This window comes from Euprymna scolopes, chromosome 38, assembly GCF_053919585.1.
Source record: "Euprymna scolopes isolate OS-2025 chromosome 38, ASM5391958v1, whole genome shotgun sequence".
Classification (NCBI taxonomy): Eukaryota; Metazoa; Mollusca; class Cephalopoda; order Sepiida; family Sepiolidae; genus Euprymna; species Euprymna scolopes.
This window is the reverse complement of record NC_136519.1, coordinates 81,186,473-81,208,112: the sequence shown is the minus strand read 5'-3', so window position 1 is coordinate 81,208,112 and position 21,640 is coordinate 81,186,473. Positions and strand designations below refer to the sequence as shown.

Genomic DNA, 21,640 nt, shown 5'->3' with positions numbered 1-21,640 from the left:
GGAAGTATAATCCATAAAGAAAATAAATAACCCACTTTTAACAGAGAAATTCCGAGATTTTTATATTGTATTCGCAGTTTCGTGTTAGGGGTGTCAAAAATTCTGATACTGCACGCCGCGTGCAGTTGTTCTAAGAAAGAAGCTTTGTTCATGGAATCTACGTTTAGGTTTAGGCACAGATAAAGAGTCGGGGGAATTATTGATAGTGTTTTCAGCTAGACAAGTGTTTCTTGTGAAAGTTTGGCGAGGGGGGACCATTGAAGCTCAGTCGAACACTTTCCATGAAAATAACGATACATCAGAGATAAACTCGCAACATCTCTTCTGTGAGATAGAAGTTGCAGGGAAGAGAAAAGGACATCCCCTACGAGGCTATGAAGTCTATTTTGAACTCTATCAAGGCAGGACAAGTCCTTTCTAGCAACTCCTGCCCAGATGTGGTAACAGTATTCCATCCTTGGACGTACCTGACTCTTATATAGATAGAGAATTGCATCAGCAGTGAGATATCTACTGGATCGATAAAAAGATCCCACCATTTTTCCAGCAGCCTTGGCAACAGATTTGATGTACGTGTTCCATTTAAGATCAGGAGTAACGGTCAAGCCCAGAAGCTTGTCAAAACTTCAGACTCCCTGAAGACGAGAGCTATTCATTTCAATTGATGCCAGATGTGGATCAGAATGTTGATGATGTAAAGAGAGAAGCTTGGTTTTAGATGCATTAAAAGTAACCAGCCACCCATTTCCCCATTGTACCACGTGCTCAAGATCATGAAGTATTTTAGTTCGCCTGGCGTCGCAGAGTTTAAAAAAAATACTTCGGCAATATTTTATGCGATATTTGTTAAAGTTGATTTTTTTTTCTTTAAAAATATTTGAATAAAACAAAAAATGAAATAAAAAGATTGTATTATATTAAATATAAATAAATAAATATTAATAAAATAATATATTTTTATGATACTAAAATAGATTTAAACTATTGAAAAATCATTGTATTCTATTTAAAAAAAAAATAAAGAGAATGTTATTATTTTATGTAAAATTTAACTTTGTAAAATAGACACACACACGAAAAAAAAAAATGGGTAAAAAGTTTCGTGTTTATTTAGTTTACAATAAAAAAGGAAGTCCGGTTTGGTAACCGTACCATTATTTCTTACAATCGAGATTTTCATCTGTCACCGGTATGGCCCAATCTAGAGTCGCCCATGCTTCTGTTAAAAATTAAAATTAGTTCCATTTTTTTTCCCCTCGTTTTCTATTTTTACCAAAAAACAGGAAGTTTTAATGCCAAGAACCAAATCTGACCGAACACCGTTTACTGCGGATAATTAATCGAGCGTTCTTTTATTCTGCCAACTATCCAAATATTGAAATAAATAAAACTATACGATTATACAGTTGAAATTAGCTGAATATTAATGAATTATTAAACAAAACAACTTTAATCGTGTTAACAGGTAAAAAATTGCCGCAATCTTGTTTCAATCAAAACGGAAAATTACCCCCCCCCTTTTAAACTCTCCTATGTCTTACGATCGTTTTCATCAAATTCTACTTTTATTTTCTTTAATAAATAATTTTCTACCTTATTGATTTTCGGATATAATCATCTTAAAAAATACGAGGAATACATGGTTACCATTGTTTTCACGTGAAATTCAGTATTACGATTGGCGAAATTTCGTCCCAATAGTGTAGAAGCGCCTAAAAATTCTTTACAAAAGTTTAAGATTTTCTTCCATGACAATTTGTTCATTTGTTTACAGGAAGTTTAAAATACCAAGAACCAAATCTGACCGAACACCGTTTACTGCGGATAATTAATCGGGCGCTCTTTTACTTTGTCAACTATCCAAATATTGAAATAAATAAAATGATACTAATTTTATCCCTGGTATTTACTGAAAAGATTGTCAATATTCTGAAATAATTTCTTTCTTATTTTTTCTCCTTTATTTTCTGCGAATCTGCTCTTTGTCGTCGTCATTTTGAAAATGGATATCAGCCTTCAAAGCTAGTCACATTTTAAGAATACCTTTTTCATTGAAAGCAGATTATAAAACAAAAGGTAAGTATTACTGTTTAGTCTCTTTTTCAGTTTAATTTTTCTAAGAGTCGTTGGGTTTGTATTACTGTACACATAGATTCGAAAAAGTTGTCAAAAAACAAATATATAACAAATAAATGTTATCAAAGGCAAGATAAGTTACTTTTCTACCAAACTGGATATATTTTTCGTGTTTTTATTCAATGTAACATGTTTATTCAGCTCGAAAACCATACAGTGTTTACCGATGTATTGGAAAATTCAAGATGACGTCTGATTCTCGCTTTAACACGGTAAGTTTGGGAAAAGGTGTTATAAATAAAAACCCAGATAAAATACTGTTAAAAACTCGCTCTATATATGTTACCGTGACATAGGTTGACATATATTCGGCGGGTTTTTAATAGTATTTTGTATAGTTTTTTATTTATAACACCTTTTCCCAAACTTACCGTGTTAAAGCGAGAATCAGACGTCATCTTGAATTTTCCAATACATCGGTAAACACTGTATGTTTTTCGAGCTGAATAAACATGTTACATTGAATAAAAACACGAAAAATATATCCAGTTTGGCAGAAAAGTAACTTATCTTGCCTTTGATAACATTTATTTGTTATATATTTGTTTTTTGACAACTTTTTCGAATCTATGTACAAACCCGAGTCGTTATATATATATATATATATATATATATATATATATATATATATAAATAATTTAAAGCATCATAGAATTTTCAGTACTTTTGCAAGATCGGCTTTCATGTCGGACTATTTTGTAACGAGTTAAGACAACAGCTGAGAACAATACAAAATGAAACTCTGGTTTCAGAACCTGAAAAAAAAAGTTTTATTTAAATTGTTGCATTGTATTTAATTATATATTTTCTAAATTACGATTCATGGAAAATTTTTATTTGGTTTACCATTTTAATATTTTTTAATAAGTTTTCGCATATGCTGAAAACGAATATCGCATAAGTTTTTCCGCAAATAACTAATTTTTCGGATATTAAGCAATGTAATTCTTTGTTATAAGTGCCATTGTTGTATGTGTAAGCGCGCATATTTTTGACAAAAATATGAGCACTAGCACATACAACAATGGTCACCACTGGGTGTATCAGAAATTTTGGGAAATCTTTGACACCCCTAACACGAAACTGCGAATAAAATAAAATTTAAAAAAAAACTTGTAATTTCTCTTTTAAAAGTGGGTTGTTTATTTTTTTTTTTATGGAATATACTTCCAAAATAAACTATTAAAGTTGTATAAAAAATAACAGAAATATTATTTTTTATTTAAAAAAAAACAGTGTTTACAAAGTGCCAGCGCGCTTCCATGCAGCCCTTTTTTTTTACGTAATGAAATCAATTGAATTTTATGAGTTAAATATTTTTCAATTTTTAAACTTTAAAAATTTTTCTATTGATTCAATTTTTTCGATATTTTCAAGGTCACTGTGAAATGTTATGCTCTTCCCAATACACCGACTATAATATTTTAGACAAACGTTTTTTTTTTAATCCTGCCCCCATTATGAAATGTCTATTTAAATTTAAATAATTAATTAATGTACCAAAGTTTTATATATCACAAATTGAAGATAAAAGATCAATAAATAATATATTTTAAATTAAAGCAAAAAAAGCAGTGTTTTTTGGAAATTTACCTGTAAAGTTCAAAGGTGTGTCAGAAACTGCGTGAAAAATATTGAATAATTCGACCCCCTGTCTTTCCAAGTTTATGACTACTCGAAAAATGTAATTCAAACCCTAATTTTTTTTTTTTCAATTAAAGTAGCAAGGACCAAGGTTTCATAAAAAAAAATGTGATTTAAAAAAAAAAAAGGGTTTTAAACTTCGGATTTTACAGGTAAATTTCTAAAAAAAAAAACACTCCTTTTTTGTTTTAAATTTGAATATATTATTTATTGATCTTTTATCTTCAATTTGTGATATATACAACTTTGGTGAGTAAATTAATTATTTACTTTTTAATAGACATTTCAAAAGGGGGGGCGTGAATAAAAAAAACCGTTCGTCTAAAATATTATATTCGGTTTATTGGAAAGAGCATAACATTTCACATCGACCCTGAAAATATCGTAAAAATAGAATCAATAAAAAACTTTTGATAGATTTTTAAAGTTTAAAAATTGAAAAATACTGAACTCGTAAAATGCAATTGATTTCATTACTGTTTTTTAACAAAATAAAAAAAGATAATATTTCTATTACGTTTTATACAACTTTAATAGTTTATTTTGGAAGTATAATCCATAAAGAAAATAAACAACCCACTTTTAAAAGAGAAATTACGAGTTTTTTTTTATATTATATTTGCAGTTTCGTGTTAGGGGTGCCAAAAATTTCTACAAAAATTCTGATACACCTAGTCCAAAGTGTAAAACCTTTTTTTTATTTTTTTAAAAAACCATGTTGATTTTTTTAATTATTATTGGAAGCCTATGTTCTGCTTATATTGTCCAGTAAGTAATGGACGATAACAACAATATTTTTCTATTTCATTCAATATTTTCTTTTTTTACATATTTAAAAAAAATTTCACTCGACAAAAAAGAATGAAAATATAATAAATCAAACATTTATATATTTCTTGGAGTAAAATTTTACTATTTTTAAACTATGGGAACACATATTTCTCCAGGTACAAGGCTACATGCCTAACGCGAACGTGTGGTTTTTATGTCCTTTTGTTCATCCATAGTTCAAAACAAGGAGAAAGATTACTTCTGTTTTTTTGAAAAATGCTTCCATGATCGCGCGTTTTTCAAATAGTCATTTAAAAAAAATTTTATTTAAAAAATAAATGGAGAAATAATATGGAATTTAAAATATAAATATAGATAAATTCTTAACAATGAAGAATGGAAGTACGCATTGAATTGTTTTTTTTACGTAAGCGATTTGTTGGAATTTATATCGATTTTTTATACTCAAAGGAAGAAAAATTCCATTGGTTTTCTTCAAATCTTTTTTAAAGAAAGCCGATTAAAAAAAAACAAATGTTGCATAATTTGCTATCAAACCTGTTATTTTTTTTTTAATTTGGTCATTAGGGTTTTAATTACATTTTTCAAGTAGTTATAAGCTTGTAAAAATAGGAGGTCGAATTATTCAATTTTTTTTTTCACGCATTCTTGAAATCGGTTTCTGACACTGCTAGGTCACCACTTATAGCAGGAGGAATCGCATTGCTTAATATCTGGAAAACTACTTATTTGCGGAACATTTTAATGCAATATTTGTTTTCAGCATATCCGAAAACCTCTGCACATTGTAATCTTAAAGAAAAAAATGTTAAGTTGGAAACCAAGTAAAAAGTTACTCAATTTATATATTTTTGTAAATTGTTACTTTTTTTTTGTGACGTTACTTATTTATTTATTTTTTTTAATTCTTACTTTTCATTTTGTGGTGTTTCTGCATAGTTATCTATAATATATGAATTACTTTTGAGACGTGGATTCGTTATTTGTAATATTTGAATTCTTTGGACTACTGTGCTTGAATGTCAATTTCACAACGTTTCAGTCGATGTAACCTCCGACCTTCTTCAAGTGTATCTTGTTGAATTTGGGACTCTTTCTAACTCAGTAATCTGAATAAAGTTTCTTGACAGGAACCATTTTAAGGCATTAATTTTCCCAATTGTTTTGTTATGTTTTATCCATTTAAACAGATTTACAAAGTGCTTTCAATAAGTTTCCAGACATTTTTGTATGAGCACGAACATTTTTATTGATAATACACACATGAAAATCTAGTTCCCTTCAAAGTAATCTCCTCTGGCTGCAATGCACTCGTACCATTCCAACAACTTCTAAAGGACCCCAATGAAGTTCTCTGACCCTTGTCACAGCCTCTTTCATCTCCTCAATTGTCTTATACTGACAGGCTGTAAGTTTTTCCTTGATCTTAGGGAATAACCAAAAGTCACAAGGAGCAAGGACTATAGGGAGGGTGAGGAACTGTCTTAATGCCCATCGTGGTCAAATGGTCTTTGACAAGAATGGAGAACCCTTGAGAAAAACTTTGTGCAAATCTTCTGCATCTTAAGTTCATCACAAATAATTGTGTGTACAGTTCCCACACTAACATCAAACTGTGCCCTGATTTATTTTATTTTTAATTGCTTTCAAATTTTTTCTTAATTGGGGACAATTTTTAAAGCACGAACTATCTATTTTTTTAATTATGTTGTAAAGTTTTACCCATTTAATCATATTCATTTTAAGGTAAATTGTGTATATGTGTTTTTAAGGTAAATTATGTATATGTGTGTGTTTTAAGGTAAATTGTGTATATGTGAGGTTTTAAAGTAAATTATGTATGTGTGTTTTTAAGGTAAATTGTGTATATGTGTTTTTAAGGTAAATTATGTATATGTGTGTGTTTTAAGGTAAATTGTGTACATGTGTGTTTTAAGGTAAATTGTGTACATGTGTGTTTTAAGGTAAATTGTGTACATATGTGTTTTAAGGTAAATTGTGTATATGTGGTTTTTAAGGTAAACTGTGTATATGTGTTTTAAGGTAAACTGTGTATATGTGTGTTTTAAGGTAAACTGTGTATATGTGTGTTTTAAGGTAAATTGTGTATATATGTATTTTAAAGGTAAATTATGTATGTGTGTTTTAAGGTAAATTATGTATGTGTGTGTTTTAAGGTAAATTGTGTATACATGTGTTTTTTATGTAAATTGTGTATACATGTGTTTTTATGTAAATTATGTATATGTGTGCTTTTAAGGTAAATTGTGTATATGTGTGTTTTTATGTAAATTGTGTATATGTGTGTTTTTATGTAAATTGTGTATATGTGTGTTTTTATGTAAATTGTGTATATGTGTGTTTTTATGTAAATTGTGTATATGTGTGTTTTTATGTAAATTGTGTATACATGTGTTTTAAGGTAAATTGTGTATACATGTGTTTTAAGGTAAATTGTGTATACATGTGTTTTAAGGTAAATTGTATATACATGTGTTTTAAGGTAAATTGTATATGCATGTGTTTTTAAGGTAAATTGTGTATATGTGTGTTTTTAAGGTAAATTGTGTATACATGTGTTTTTAAGGTAAATTGTGTATACATGTGTTTTTAAGGTAAATTGTGTATACATGGGTTTTAAGGTAAATTGTGTATACATGGGTTTTAAGGTAAATTGTGTATACATGGGTTTTAAGGTGAATTACGTATATGTGTGTTTTTAAGGTAAATTGTGTATATGTGAATTTTGAAGTAAATTGTGTATACATGTGTTTTAAGGTAAATTGTGTATATGTGTGTTTAAAGGTACATATTGTATATGTGTGTTTTTAAGGTAAATTGTGTATATGCGTGTTTTTAAGGTAAATTGTCTATACATGTGTTTTTAAGGTAAATTGGGTATACATGTGTTTTTAAGGTAAATTGTGTATACGTTTTTAAGGTAAATTGTGTATACATGTGTTTTAAGGTAAATTGTGTATACGTGTTTTTTTAAGGTAAATTGTGTATACATGTGTTTTAAGGTAAATTGTGTATACATGTGTTTTAAGGTAAATTATGTATACATGTGTTTTAAGGTAAATTGTGTATATGTGTGTTTCAAGGTAAATTATGTATACATGTGTTTTAAGGTAAATTATATATATGCATGTTTTAAGGTACATTGTGTATACATGTGTTTTTTAAGGTAAATAATGTATACATGTGTTTTAAGGTAAATTGTGTACACATGTGTTTTAAGGGAAATTATGTATTCATGTGTTTTAAGGTAAATTGTGTATATGTGAGGTTTTAAGGTAAATTGTGTATACATGTGTTTTAAGGTAAATTGTGTATACATGTGTTTTAGGTAAATTGTGTATACATGTGTTTAAAGGTAAATTGTGTATACATGTGTTTAAAGGTAAATTGTGTATACATGTGTTTTAAGGTAAATTATGTATATGTATGTTTTTAAGATAAATTATGTATATGTGTGTTTTAAGGTAAATTGTGTATATGTGTGTTTTAAGGTAAATTGTGTATATGTGTGTTTTAAGGTAAATTGTGTATATGTGTGTTTTAAGGTAAATTGTGTATATGTGTGTTTTAAGGTAAATTGTGTATATGTGTGTTTTAAGGTAAATTGTGTATATGCGTGTTTTAAGGTAAATTGTGTATATGTGTATTTTTAAGGTAAATTGTGTATATATGTGTTTTTAAGGTAAATTATATATATGTATATTTTTAAGGAGAAAAGGTATAAAGACAACAATCCTTACTCTGATGCAACTCGTAAAAAATTTTTACTCAAGGTAGCAATAGCACTCCTACTCCCTCACAAAAGCTCCCTTAATCCTACTACAAAGTGATGTTGACCACAACCTTTCCTAACAATATTTAAAAATGAATATTTTCAAATATGTACTCAAGGAAATAAAATCGATTTTTCTGAGATGGTTATAAAATGCTCTCCTCAGTAATATAGAACCTAAAACTATCTTCTGTTTTGAAGAAATATATTCATCATTGTAAATTTTACAACAATTGTGGCTTCCTCCAGTCTTGACAGACTATGGATACCCACTATAAGGGTGCCTGCACATGAAATTTGTGTGGCAAGAGTTGTGCAGTCTCCGGCCATGCCTCTCCTAAGTCAACATTGTTGCATAGCAGTGGCAAGTTGAGGTACAGGATGACTGGAAACAATGCCGAGATGAGCGGGAGAGCACATTCACTGTCTAGAATTCCCAAATGGTCACCCATCTAGTACTAGCTAGGCTCAACATTGCTTAACTTTGGTGATCTGATGAGAACCGGTGTGTCAATGTGATTATGCCATACATTTTACAACAATGAAACGCTATGAACTCACAAAGAGTCAAGGCATATTGCAGAAAGTATTTGGTTCAATTGTAAATTGTACCCTTTTTAGTGTCGTAATGAGATTGTTTGAAAATATATGTAATCAGAGTTAGGAGTAGTGTCAGGAGTTGAGCGAATGAGTTGAAATGCGTAGATGAGACAGGCAAGTTCTCAGCTAGTTGGGAATCGTTCAGCTATAGAAGCATTCAGCTGGAAAGACAGTAACATGTAATCCCTGATAAGGGAATGGCATGCAACCCCAAAACAAAAGTCACAACGGGAATAAATGTAAATGTGAAAGAACAATTTGGTTGTCCGAGTTGTCTGGAACAATGCAACGGTCCTCTGTGCAAGCGACACTCAAAAAGACACTTGCAAATTACTTATGACTTTTAACTGATCATGACTGGTGAACAAAAGTATGCTACCTCACAGATTAAATAAAGGGCTCTCATCTAAAATTCTGTGCAGATTCCTGAGTTTGACAAAATACACCTGAAGAAGATCGGAAATTACATCACGTTTTTGCACAACCTCCCGCTTTAGCTAGCTTTACTACCATACTTTACCAAAGCTGCACCCGGCACTGGTCAAACTTACTTCATTCAAAGGAGCAAGTTTCATGGAAATATGTAATTCACAAGTTGTTCTCAGTCGCTTGTATATGGCATTCCCAAATGGTCACCCATCTGGTATTTACCAGCTACCATGTTGCTTAACTTAAGTTATCTAATGAGAATATTATTATGTCATATGCTTGCTACATTCTTATCTGCTTGTTTTTAGACAACAGAAAACAATTACTGTTAATTGAAAAAAGAAAATAAAAAAGCATTGATGTAAACTAAGTTTTTTGTTCATTTTATGCTTTCTTTTGGTATATGTTGTAATTCATTACTTGATTTTATTTTTGAAAAAGCAGCTTTTTTTTTCTTAATTTTATTTAAATTTATTTGTTGTATATTAATTGTCTGTATTTTTGAGATGAGGTGTTTTCATTAATTGAGATTGTCGGACTGACTTCCTCATCTTGGTTGTATAGTCACAACGTTTTGGCCCTTCGGCCTTCATCAGGTGTTTTGTATCGAACTGGGGAACCGTTTGTTAGGAGTCTCGAACCCAACCCTTTATTATTATTATGGGGGTACCTATATGTCCTAGTGACATATGGCCGAGTGGTCCTAGACGTTGTATCAAAGTTTACAGTTACCCAAAGGTGCTGAGTTCAATCCTGAACGAAGGCAGTGAAAAGTAACAATCAAAACAGAGAATCAGCAACTATGTCCCAGAGCCTAGCTGGAGTCCGAACACGGTACCCCCGTAATAATAATAAAGGGTTGGGTTCGAGACTCCTAACAAACGGTTCCCCAGTTCGATACAAAACACCTGATGAAGGCCGGAGGACAAAACGGCCGAAACGTTGTGACTATAACAACCAAGATAAGGAAGTCAGTCTGACAATCTCAATTATGTTACCATCGATTTAAATTTATTTGGCATTCATGTTTTTATGTATTATTGTACATTAAAAAAATCTAGTTATAAAAATATTTGGATATTTATTATAAAAGATTTATTTTCATCGTTGCTTGACATGACATGTTTTCTTTTTCTTTTAATTGTTTTTTTTTATTGATTTTTTTAAAAAATTTTTGGGCTTTTTAAGTTTGTAAATATTTGTCAGTAGGAATTTTGAAGAATCCAAATGTGATTCAAAAGTTTGTGCACCTCCCCGAGTTTGACAAAATACACAGCAAGAAACATTGAAAATAACACCCAAGATAAGAACAGTAGTTTGAAGCATCCAAATGATATGAACAAAACAAACGTTATATTTCATGTTAAAATTAAAGGAAAAATGTTTTTTTTACAAAAGTTACATATGTTCAAATGCCAAACATAATACAATAAAGCTAATCTAATCCTAATATTAGTTATAATGATATACTTATTATAGTAATTAAATTCAATCATACATTTGCTACAATTTGTCATTTTATGGAAATACCAATTTTATTTATAACAAATGCTTTTCTGAATAATGTTAACTGGAAGTGAACACAGATAACATATGTATTTTTTAAATTGATAATTATTACAGATTCCCTGAATTGGCTTAGTTTAAGTTTCATCGACGAATGTTGACGGATAGTAAAAATACTAAACAAAATAAAAACATGATTTTCAGGAAGTTCTTTGTACGACTTCCCCTCCCTCTCTAAAAAAGTTTTCACTCCATTTCTACCTCAAAGAATTGATGATTTTTATTCAAAAAATCAGATATTATACATCCGATGCAAATGAAGGAAATATCATTTTTTAACTTCACATAGAAACACACATACATACATATGGAAACCTACACTTTATATATTAGATTATTTATTTACCAGTCAATGATGCAATGTAGTGAGTTGTTTCGAAAAAAATATAACAGCAAAAAAATAAACTTCAAGTTTATTGTTCAATATTACGGAGGGAGCTTAGCTTGTATTTAGAACAAAATTAAATTCTATTTAATATGCAGAGACTTGTGCTTTAAAGCGATATTATTTCTAAAATCATAGGGACGGAAACCTATACCCCAAGAAATTTTTTAAATCAATATCATTTGCTTTTAAAATCAATATTATTTGCTTGAAACCTACTTGCTAATGTAAATATTTATTTGAAACATCAAGCAGGGGGTTTGGCCCCTATTCAAAACTAGAGTAGAAGGAGCTTAGTCCTGCCTCTCCTAAACCAAATTGTTCTGGGTTTGTGCCAATTTTACTTTTATTTATATACCTGTGCCATTTTACCAAGTTCTGATATAAATTGAGTCCCTCTCTGATGGAAGGAGATAATGTCTGAGATGGCTTCAGCAGAATGAATTTGTAAAAAACTAAAACTGAAAACTCAATTCAATCGTGTCATTTTTTTTCTTGCTAAAATATAAAAATATTGAGATAAATAAAATTTATATTAATTTTACCCGTGATATTCACTAAACAGCTGTTGAATTAAAGGAAGGTTTTATGACATTTTATAAAAAAAACTTTTTTTTTCTTGCTAAAATATAAAAATATTGAGATAAATAAAATTTATATTAATTTTACCCGTGATATTCACTAAACAGCTGTTGAATTAAAGGAAGGTTTTATGACATTTTATAAAAAAAACTTTTTTTTTCTTGCTAGAATATAAAAATATTGAGATAAATAAAATTTATATTAATTTTACCCGTGATATTCACTAAACAGCTGTTGAATTAAAGGAACATTTTACGGCATTTTATAAAAAAACTTTTAAGAAGAGCTTTTGAGAAGAACTTGTCATGGTGTACAAACAAATAAATAGAAAATGAGAAAATCTTTTCTCAACAGTTACCCATCCACCGCACACTGCTCTTCCATGAGCGACCATGCATACCAGAAAAAACGGACCTGTTTAGTCATGGCATATTGTTCGCTAAGCTAACCTGCTGCTAACAATCTAACCAGCTGTTTAAATTTTAGAAATCATATAGCACATTGGAACTACATCAGTACCAACTGTTTAAAATCCAAACAATGCAAACCTTAAGATTTGAAACTGGCAATACGACTGTTGGTCTGACTTTGTGTAATACACATTAATAAATATTACTCTTATTTTTTTTAGTTCTTTTAATAATCGCGTACCTTTCTGATGAGAAACACCCGTCTGGCTGAAACTACTGTCAATAAGTTTCCCCACTCTTTATCTGTGCCTAAATCCAAACGTAGATTCCATGAGCAGAGCTTCTTTCTCAGAAGTGCACGATTGTGGAACTCTCTTCCGTTCGCCTGTTTCCCACCTGACTACAACTTGGATGTCTTCAAATCCAACATAAACAAATTCCTGACAAGCCGCCCCCTTAAGTAAGACACTCTATCAAAACCGCCAATACTAATGATTACTACAATACTATCTCATTGATTACTGTACACGCAATAACCCTTATCCCTGAGTGGCCCCCTGGCCTTGATAAGTGGTGGCCCCCATGTTAAAAAAAAAGGTTCTTTCACACTTACATATATGTACGCAATGTTACAATTTCCTGTAGTCTAGGGGTATCGGAAACCCGCAAACATAAATTAAATAAAAAATAAGAGTAAAAAAAAGATATTTTGAAAAGTAAAACAAATTTTTATTAACAAAGAGAGAAAAGCAAAATTGTTTATAATCTATAGTGTTAAGGGAGATAACTCTGTTTTCTGATTATTTCCCTTTTGATAGATGAAAAAGTTTTTAAGTAATGTTTGTTTTTTGATCTTTTCGGCATACATGCGCTTTGGTTCAATATAATTCAGAAAAATTTATATTTACCAGTTTGATGAGGAAAAAAATTTCTTCTCTGTAACTTGTTTGGTTCATCGGTTATTTTAATGACTCGAGCTTTCTTGTTTTTCTTTCAGTCAGAGTTATAAGATTGGTCACTCCTAGTTTGTGTCCCAACACCGTGTTATAACTGAGTTAAAATATATGATTATTCACTATTTATAGCAATCGTTAAAGACGGTTCCAGAAAGAACAAAAAAGAATAACTTTTGTTCTATCTTTTGAAAGTCTCCAGAGACGCTAATTTGAACGTTTTATATTCAAATTCTTAAGTAATACTTTTTATATTATTTTATATAATCTTTTATTGTTTTCCCCTTTTAATTTAGTAATTTATTATCTCTATTATTTTATATTATTATATAATATTTTAAGTATTGTTATTTTGTTATAAGTATTATATTAATAATTATTTTATTTTATTTTATTTTTATTATGTTATTACTTGGATAATTAATATTATCATTAGAATTATTAATTATATTAATAATTATTGTTATATTTTATTTTTAATATATTATTAGGGTAATAAATCTTAATTTCTTCATATCAAATATGGAAAATATATCATCCCATTACACGCAACAGCATCCCCCATATTTTTAGGTCCTGGATATGACCTTAAACTATATCCAATGATGAGGTTCCAGCTTACGGGTTTTGGGGAGTGTGGAGACACCCTTTAATTGCCATTGCTTCCAGCTCCACTCTGACTATGGGTTAAATAGAAACTGACTTGAAAAAAAACCAACAAATATTCTATTAAAAATTTTTCTTCAAAATCACTTGATTCGGCATTAAATAACCTGAAAAGGGTTGATATGCTGTAAAACAAAAACAACCAACAAACTAACCATATTTTTAAAATAAATGTAAATGTGTATACTTTTCACCTTTGTTTTATTAAACCATGTCAACCTATTGTTTTCATTCACAGATTCGAGTCAAATTCATCATCCTGTGAGTAAATTGATATATATTTTCTACTTCTGAAGTTTATGGATTGTAAAGTCGTCCATGTGATTTTGCATTTCATGTAAATAATTGTAATATAGTATTTGCTTAATACTTTCTCATTCACAGGAGCCAGTCAGATTCATCATCCTACAAGTAAATAAATCAAAATATATTTTCTACTTCTGAAGTTTATGGATTGTATTGGTTGTCTGGGAACCAACATGTAACCTCATTCTCTCATTATGGATTTGACGTCTCTTGTGGGATCCTCCTCCCAAATGACATCCACGGGATCTCGAACATGCTTCCTGTTTCTATCGTGATCTCAAATGTGCTTCCCATTTCTAACGTGATTTCCTTTTACTCTAAAGTTTTCACAAATATTAGACGCATACATGCAAAGAGATATTTAAACTAGTTTTAATTGTAAACTCGACATGGAAAAAATCATTGAAGAGAAACCACATTCTTGTGAAGTGTGTGGTGCAGCATTTTTTAAAAATCTTGAAAGTATGTTTCAAGGAAAATGGCATTTTAAAATAAAATCTTACAAAGTATGTAAATTTTGGAATGAGTTCATATTCCACAAGAAAAATACAAGCAAATATTGAAAGAAGCAATTTGTTTTGTGAAGCCTTTGAATCACCATTTTTATATCAGTTTTAATTTAAAACACAACATGGACTCTATCATTGAAGAGAAGCCACATTCTTGTGAAGTGTGTGGTGCAGCATTTTCAAAGAATTCCATTCTAAAAATTCATATGCGAACACACACTGGAGAAAAACCACATTCTTGTGTGATTTGTGGTTCAGCCTTTACGACGAGTAGTTCTTTAAAATCACATATACGGACACATACTGGTGAAAAACCATATTCTTGTGAAGTGTGTGGTTCTAGATTTTCAGATAAATCCAATCAAAGAAAGCACAGTCGAATTCACACTGAAGAGAAACTTTTTCCTTGTGAGATTTGTGGCTCAGCATTTTCACTGAGTGTTTATTTAACAGCACATATGCGAACACACACGGGAGAGAAACCACATTCTTGTGTAATTTGTGGATCAGCTTTTGCTAAGAAAGTTCAATTAAGATCACATATGCGAACACATACTGGAGAGAGACCTTTTGCTTGTCATGTTTGTGGATCAGCGTTTGCTAAGAAAGATACTTTAAAATCACATATGCGAAAACACACTGGAGAGAAACCTTTTAATTGTGAAATGTGTGGGACATCGTTTGCACAGAAATACAATTTGCAGTCACACATGCGTCGACATTCTGGAGAAAAAGCACATTCTTGTAAAGTGTGTGGTTCAGCATTTTCAGATAAATATTTTCTTAAAAGACACATGTGTACACACAGTGAAGAAAAACCTTTTTCTTGTGAAATATGTGGATCTGCATTCTCACTGAGTGTTTATTTAAAACGACATATGAGAACCCATACGGGAGAAAAACCGTATCCTTGCGAGGTGTGTGGTTCTAGATTTTCAAATATATCGACTCGAAAACACCACATGCGAACACACACAGGAGAAAAACCTTATTCTTGTCATATTTGTGGATCAGCATTTGCTAAGAATGATCACTTAAAACGACATATGCGAAAACATGCTAAAGAGAAACGGGATACTCCTCCAGACAAGATAAACTCTTGTACTGGAATTTAGTAGGAGAAAAATTTTGACCAACCCCTTGCACTCACAATCAGAATTTTAAAAAGATCTTAGGTCAATAAATGGACAATATCCAATTTCCAAAACTTTTGACTGTCCTTTTAACAGGTACACAACTACTCTATACTTCTTGTGTTATTTGTGGACCAGAATTTGTTAAGAATATCACTACCACATATGCGAGCACACTGCAAGATCTGTGGAGAGATGCAACTAGATAGGTCGTCGAACATCTGGGAACATGAACCACCACCGATAACATCAAATGGAAAAGTGACAGTGTTTTACGACAAAGACATACAGGTGGGCAGATACATAAAAGACAAGGCCATCAAGCCAGATATAGTAATATGGAACAAGCCATAAAGAAAGAACTGCACTCATTATCGACGTCACAGTTCCAAATAACTTTGGCCTTAATAGAGCAGAACGGGAAAAGATAAAAAAATATCAGGACCTAAAAAAATGATCTAAAAATGATATGGTCTCTGAAAGAAATAAACATCATACCGGTTGTGATAGGAGCAACTGGCCTAATAAAAAAGAACCTTCAAAAATTCTTAGAAGCAATTCCTGGAAGACCAAGCTGTAAGGAAATACAGATAGCAGTCATAAAGGGAACAGTGTCTATTCTTAAAAGAGCCCTTGGATATAAATTTAAATTGCAACAGAATCAAGTGTTAATCCCAAGCTAACAAAAGTAAAATAAAAAAATAGACAGAAACTGGATACCCTACCAGACAAGATGAATTAGTAAGATCAACAGACCACAAGAAAGGTATATTATAGCATATTTAAATGGTCAATTGAGGAGAGGGAAATGATGTTCTCAATTTTATTACTAACCTACTTCTTCAGATGCAAAAGAAAACCTTTAATAGAATATTCATTCCACATAAAGATCAAGTGTTAACCCAGAAATTTGATTTAAGTAAAAAGAAGAGACAAACCATATGCTCATGAAGTGTGTGGTTCAATCATTTAAAAAAATTTACAGAAGTAGAGAGAACTTATTCTTGTGAAAATATGGGTCATACAGTGGAGAGAATTTAGCACCCGAATTCCATACCTTATATGGAATATTTAGGAAGAAGGAGGACGATATCTATATTTGAGTACTTAGGTGGATATCTTGCTGTTTCTTTCTGAAATATTGGACTATTACTGGAATTGACCTAATGTATGGGTTGTTTTAGGATCATTTGAAATATTATAACTTTTGTAAGATCCACTATTACATAGATGCCAGGGGCAAGAAATTACTAATTGTATTTGTTGCAAAGTGGGGCATCTTACCATTTCATATCTTATTAGTCTAGTCAACTATTTCAAGAAAACCCCATCTCTAGTTAAACCCCCTATGTCCATATGATTATAAGAAATTTTACCTTTACCTCATTTTTCTGTATCTATCCCAACTAAACCCAAAAATAAAGTTTTAGCACATCTGGATCCTAAAGTTGACTAAACTTAGTACTTGGTTCTCATCAACTCCACAGAAGACTTGGCATCAAGCCCCCCAAAAGACAATAAGCCCTGATGAATATAGAGCTTGCAACTCCTCCATCGAGTCTCCCCTCTCCAAAATAAAAATCTAATCTAAAAAATTAAACCTTCACTAAGGAAGAAAAAATTAAAGTAAAGACCTGGGCGAAGAAATTTAAGAACACTTGAAACTAAAAGTAAACTTAGATGAAGAGAGAATTACTGAAAAAAAAACAGCAATCTGTTTCTGGAGTCTTTTCCCGGTTAACCAGTTTCTCCCCACACAAAAACCTACTCTACTTAGTTCTTTTATCCTAAATATGGAGAAACAGATGACCTCACTTGAGTCCTCGAAAATACCAAAATCTAATTCACGCAAACCTAACTCAATCAGCACCCCATGCATCACAAACTACTCCACCCACATCTCAAATGAAAATCAACATTCCGCCCCCTACATTACCCCATTGATTGATAAAAACAAATAAATCCCTATATATATATATATATATATATATATATATATGTATAGAGAGAGAGAGAGAGAGAGGCAAGAAAAAAATCAATTTATTCACTAGCAAATAAAATAAAGTGTATTGAAGTCACACTCAAAAGAATATAAAAGCGTAATCTTTTTTTAATCTCTTTTATAAATCTGTCCAAAAAAGGATATGCGAAATCCTAAAAGACTTAATTGTTCTAAGGAATAGAAAGGAAACGAAATGGTGGATGCGAACAGTTTCTTAGATGCGTTCCCACTTTTTTAATGACACAGAGCTTTCAGAACTTAAAAAAATGTCTGTTGGACCAATCCTTCTAAAAATTCATCAAACATATAAGGCTACAAAACTATATGATGGGGTCTGAATTGGGAGTCCACTGAAACATGTATGCACATATGTAACTAAAAGTGCTTGTATAATTAAACATTATTGGCTACATATGTGCATATATGTTTCAGTGGAATTGGCGGTCTCTCTGCAGATAGCTCATCACCATTTAGATGACCCATGGTTTGTTGGGGACAACTGTTGGTGTCTTCAAAATGTTTATGTTCATTCCGGATATCCAACCCTGTTACCACAATGTCTCTTAGATCATCTAGTAAAGATTTGAGGGTTGGGGATGCTTCTCATAAAGTGGTGTGTGACCTTCAATGCCTAAGTGTGCATATTTGTTGTCTACAAGACTCAGTGTATTGCAGGTGATTGTCATGGTGTGCTGCTTAGAGACTTTCAGCTCTATTCAACATATCTCACAGGGCGTCTTCTAGCTAAGTGACTCAGTATTAGTAGATCCAAAATGAATGCTATACTCTTTGGATATTACCATAATCAATGTGGCATTTTGACTTATTGGGGCTTATATGCCCAGTCACCATGCTGAGCTGTGCATTTATTTTTGGCAGATCGAACCTTTTCTTGAATTCAACTTGGATAATTTTAACAGGAGAGATAATAAAGAAAATTAGTTTTCACGTGAATGTTATCATCTCTCATTTTTTAGTTTTCATCATGTGAACGTTATGTTATCATCTATCATTTTTTTCTTTATTTAATAAAGAAAATTAGTTTTCATGTTAATGATATCGACTGCGGCCGGGTGCCGGAACCAGGTAAGTTCTGCGTTACTCACACACGCTTTAGGGTTAAAAAAAGATTTTAACAGGAGACTGCAATATGGTCCTGGATTCAGATCAGGGGAGGGTCATAGACTGAAGTGGGGATGTAAAACTATTTCTGGATTGTCGATAAATTCCTGAATTAAAACTCTTGTGACATAGTATAAACTTGGACAGATAGAGACAGCTCCGATTTGGTGCAACTTTCAAATATATCAATCGATTCTTAATTATGGAAGTCAACATAAGGTTTTTAAATTGTCCATGTTTTCACAATATAGTTTATTTAAACTACAAATTAGACTGGAGTCAAGTAAATTTTAATAGTTTCAAACCTAGGATGATTGGGTCCCGAAAGTTTGATTTGATGGACTTCTGGAAACAGCTTTTACTTACAATATAAAGAAGAACTGACAGGAGCTATAATTGGCTTGTATATTTTTAAAAAAGTTATTAGGCCCATTGTTGCTAATTATAGTTGCTGACTCAATTCTATGGCAGAAAATTTAACACTATGAAGTAGATTAAATTTGTAGAGGAGAGGAGATAGCAGTATCTTTATTATAGTTAAGGCTGAATGAACTCCTTGAATTACCAGTAAAATCAGAGCATCTTAGTGTTAGGTTCAAAAGAGTGTCGAATGAAGGAGAAAATGTAGCCACTTCACTGCATGCAGAGAAGCGTTGACGATTTACTGATTGAAGTATTGCCAGTATCACATTGCAAAATGGACGACAAATAATGGGGTCTTGGAGTTTTTGCTCTTATTTTCAGGAAACCAGATCTGATAATGGCTCAATTTAACACCAATTTATCTATTTTTTCTCATCTTGCGGCAACCGATGCAATTGAAAGCAAAGGTTGCTTAAAAAAGGAAGAAGTCATAAAGGCTCTGAAACAAGTCAGGCTGGACAAAACTGCAATCGATGGTCTGTCTTATGAATTTAAGGTTCTTGCCTATTTTTATTCCCTTGCTGGCCGTCGTGTACAACTCCTGGATTAAAAACAGGTTCATACCTTAGTATTTTTCCAGGGGATCATCAAATTTCTGCCCATAGATAAAATGGAGGTTCTTGCATCGACTTATAAATACCAAACAGTCTTGTTCTATTAAAGGCCAGATTATCCAGGATAATTTCTTTGATATCTGCTTTCATTAATGTTTTATGTTGAGACTTTTCCTTCCAGCCTTAGAATAAACTCAATCCTTCATGGTATTACTTTCACCAAGTCTTGCACCATGATTAAGTCTTTCACCTATGCTGATGATGTGACCATGTTGTAATGAGCAGTGCCAAAATCGGTGACAAGAGCCAAAATGAACTGCAGCAAGTCCGTTTGTCTCGATCTCCAGTCAGAAAACAATAAATCTTTTGCTTACCTGGATAAGATTTTGGTTTTTCAACTCATTTTGAAGTGTTTATTCGGTTCGAAAAAAAAAAAAACAACTAGAAATTAGCAGACATGTGTGAGTCGTGTCTTTGGAGTCTCGATAATCGCTCAAAAATTAGAACTTTGAACAAAAAAAATGATAAAAATCCATCCGATGCATATTACAATAATATTCACTTATTTCTTTTTATTAATTTTCGAGTTTTGAACGATTATGGAGATCATTTTCTTTATTAATTTCACGTAAAATGAGCACCTACTTTATGTCCACCTTTTTATGGAGATCAAACTATTGTGGCCTGGTCTTTCACACATTTACCAATTTATTTTTTACAGTCTGTTTTGTTTTTTCATTGTTTATACGGTCCCGAGCAACGCCGGGTAGCCCTGCTAGTCTATATATATAAAAGGCAAACGTCTGTGTGTTTGTATGTTTGTAACCCTAACTCCTAGGAACCACACTAGTATATCTAGTGCCTGCTCTTTTCAAGTTCTTGTGTTATGGTTATTTAGATCTGTCACTTATATCAGTTTGTATGTGCCAAGCATTGAGATTCATTAACATATACTTTGCTTAACCTACCTACACCAAATGTGTAAATTTTGTGAGGGGGGAACAGTAAATTCTAAAATAGAACACACGATGAAAGACTTCCCGGCATTGAGGGGGGAGGTCTACAGGTTGCTCTGAAATGAGTGCTCTTTTTATCACAAGTGCTGACAGTCATTGAACTTGTAGTGTTGTAAATAAATGAAGACATAAAACAAAACGTCTTTCCAAGGCTTTATCGAACAAAATTCACAGCTAATGTACTTGATGTGTCTGGGAGTGTTCTTACATAGGTTTTGTATTTAAATGTTTCTGATAAAATCCGATAAAAGGACGAATGTGATTTTGACCAATATTATCACAAGTGCGTTTGTGAAGTTTTTCCACTACACAAGCAGAAAGGCCTAGCATATAAAATTAACAGTTCTTTGATAAAACAAGAGCACGTCTGAGATGAATGGTTTTGCTTAAAGCTCAACTGAACCATGATACTTGAGTTTTACATTTTAGAATTTAATTCAAGCCATTATACCAAAATAATTTTATAAAATCAACAGTAGATTCTCTACAGTGCAATATAGACTTGTAGTGTTGTAAATAAATGAAGACATAAAACAAAATCTCTTTCCAAGGATTTATTGAACAAAATTCACAGCTATTAAAGCAAGAGAGAAAGAACTCAGTCTTTAAAAAAGGAACG

The 21,640-nt window shown here is 31.5% G+C and overlaps 1 protein-coding gene across 1 annotated transcript in view; it reads left to right on the top strand.

Moving 5' to 3' along the window:
- Nucleotides 1-1,672: 1,672 nt before the first annotated feature.
- The window catches only part of LOC145263299 (uncharacterized), a 44,492-nt gene continuing 24,524 nt past the window's right edge, over nucleotides 1,673-21,640 (top strand). The window contains exons 1-4 of the mRNA XM_080120379.1: nucleotides 1,673-2,076; nucleotides 14,195-14,217; nucleotides 14,341-15,874; nucleotides 18,941-18,992. Of these exons, the coding sequence (XP_079976505.1) occupies nucleotides 14,894-15,874; nucleotides 18,941-18,992 (1,033 nt within the window). The 5' untranslated portion in view covers nucleotides 1,673-2,076; nucleotides 14,195-14,217; nucleotides 14,341-14,893. The remainder of the gene's footprint in view (nucleotides 2,077-14,194; nucleotides 14,218-14,340; nucleotides 15,875-18,940; nucleotides 18,993-21,640) is intronic.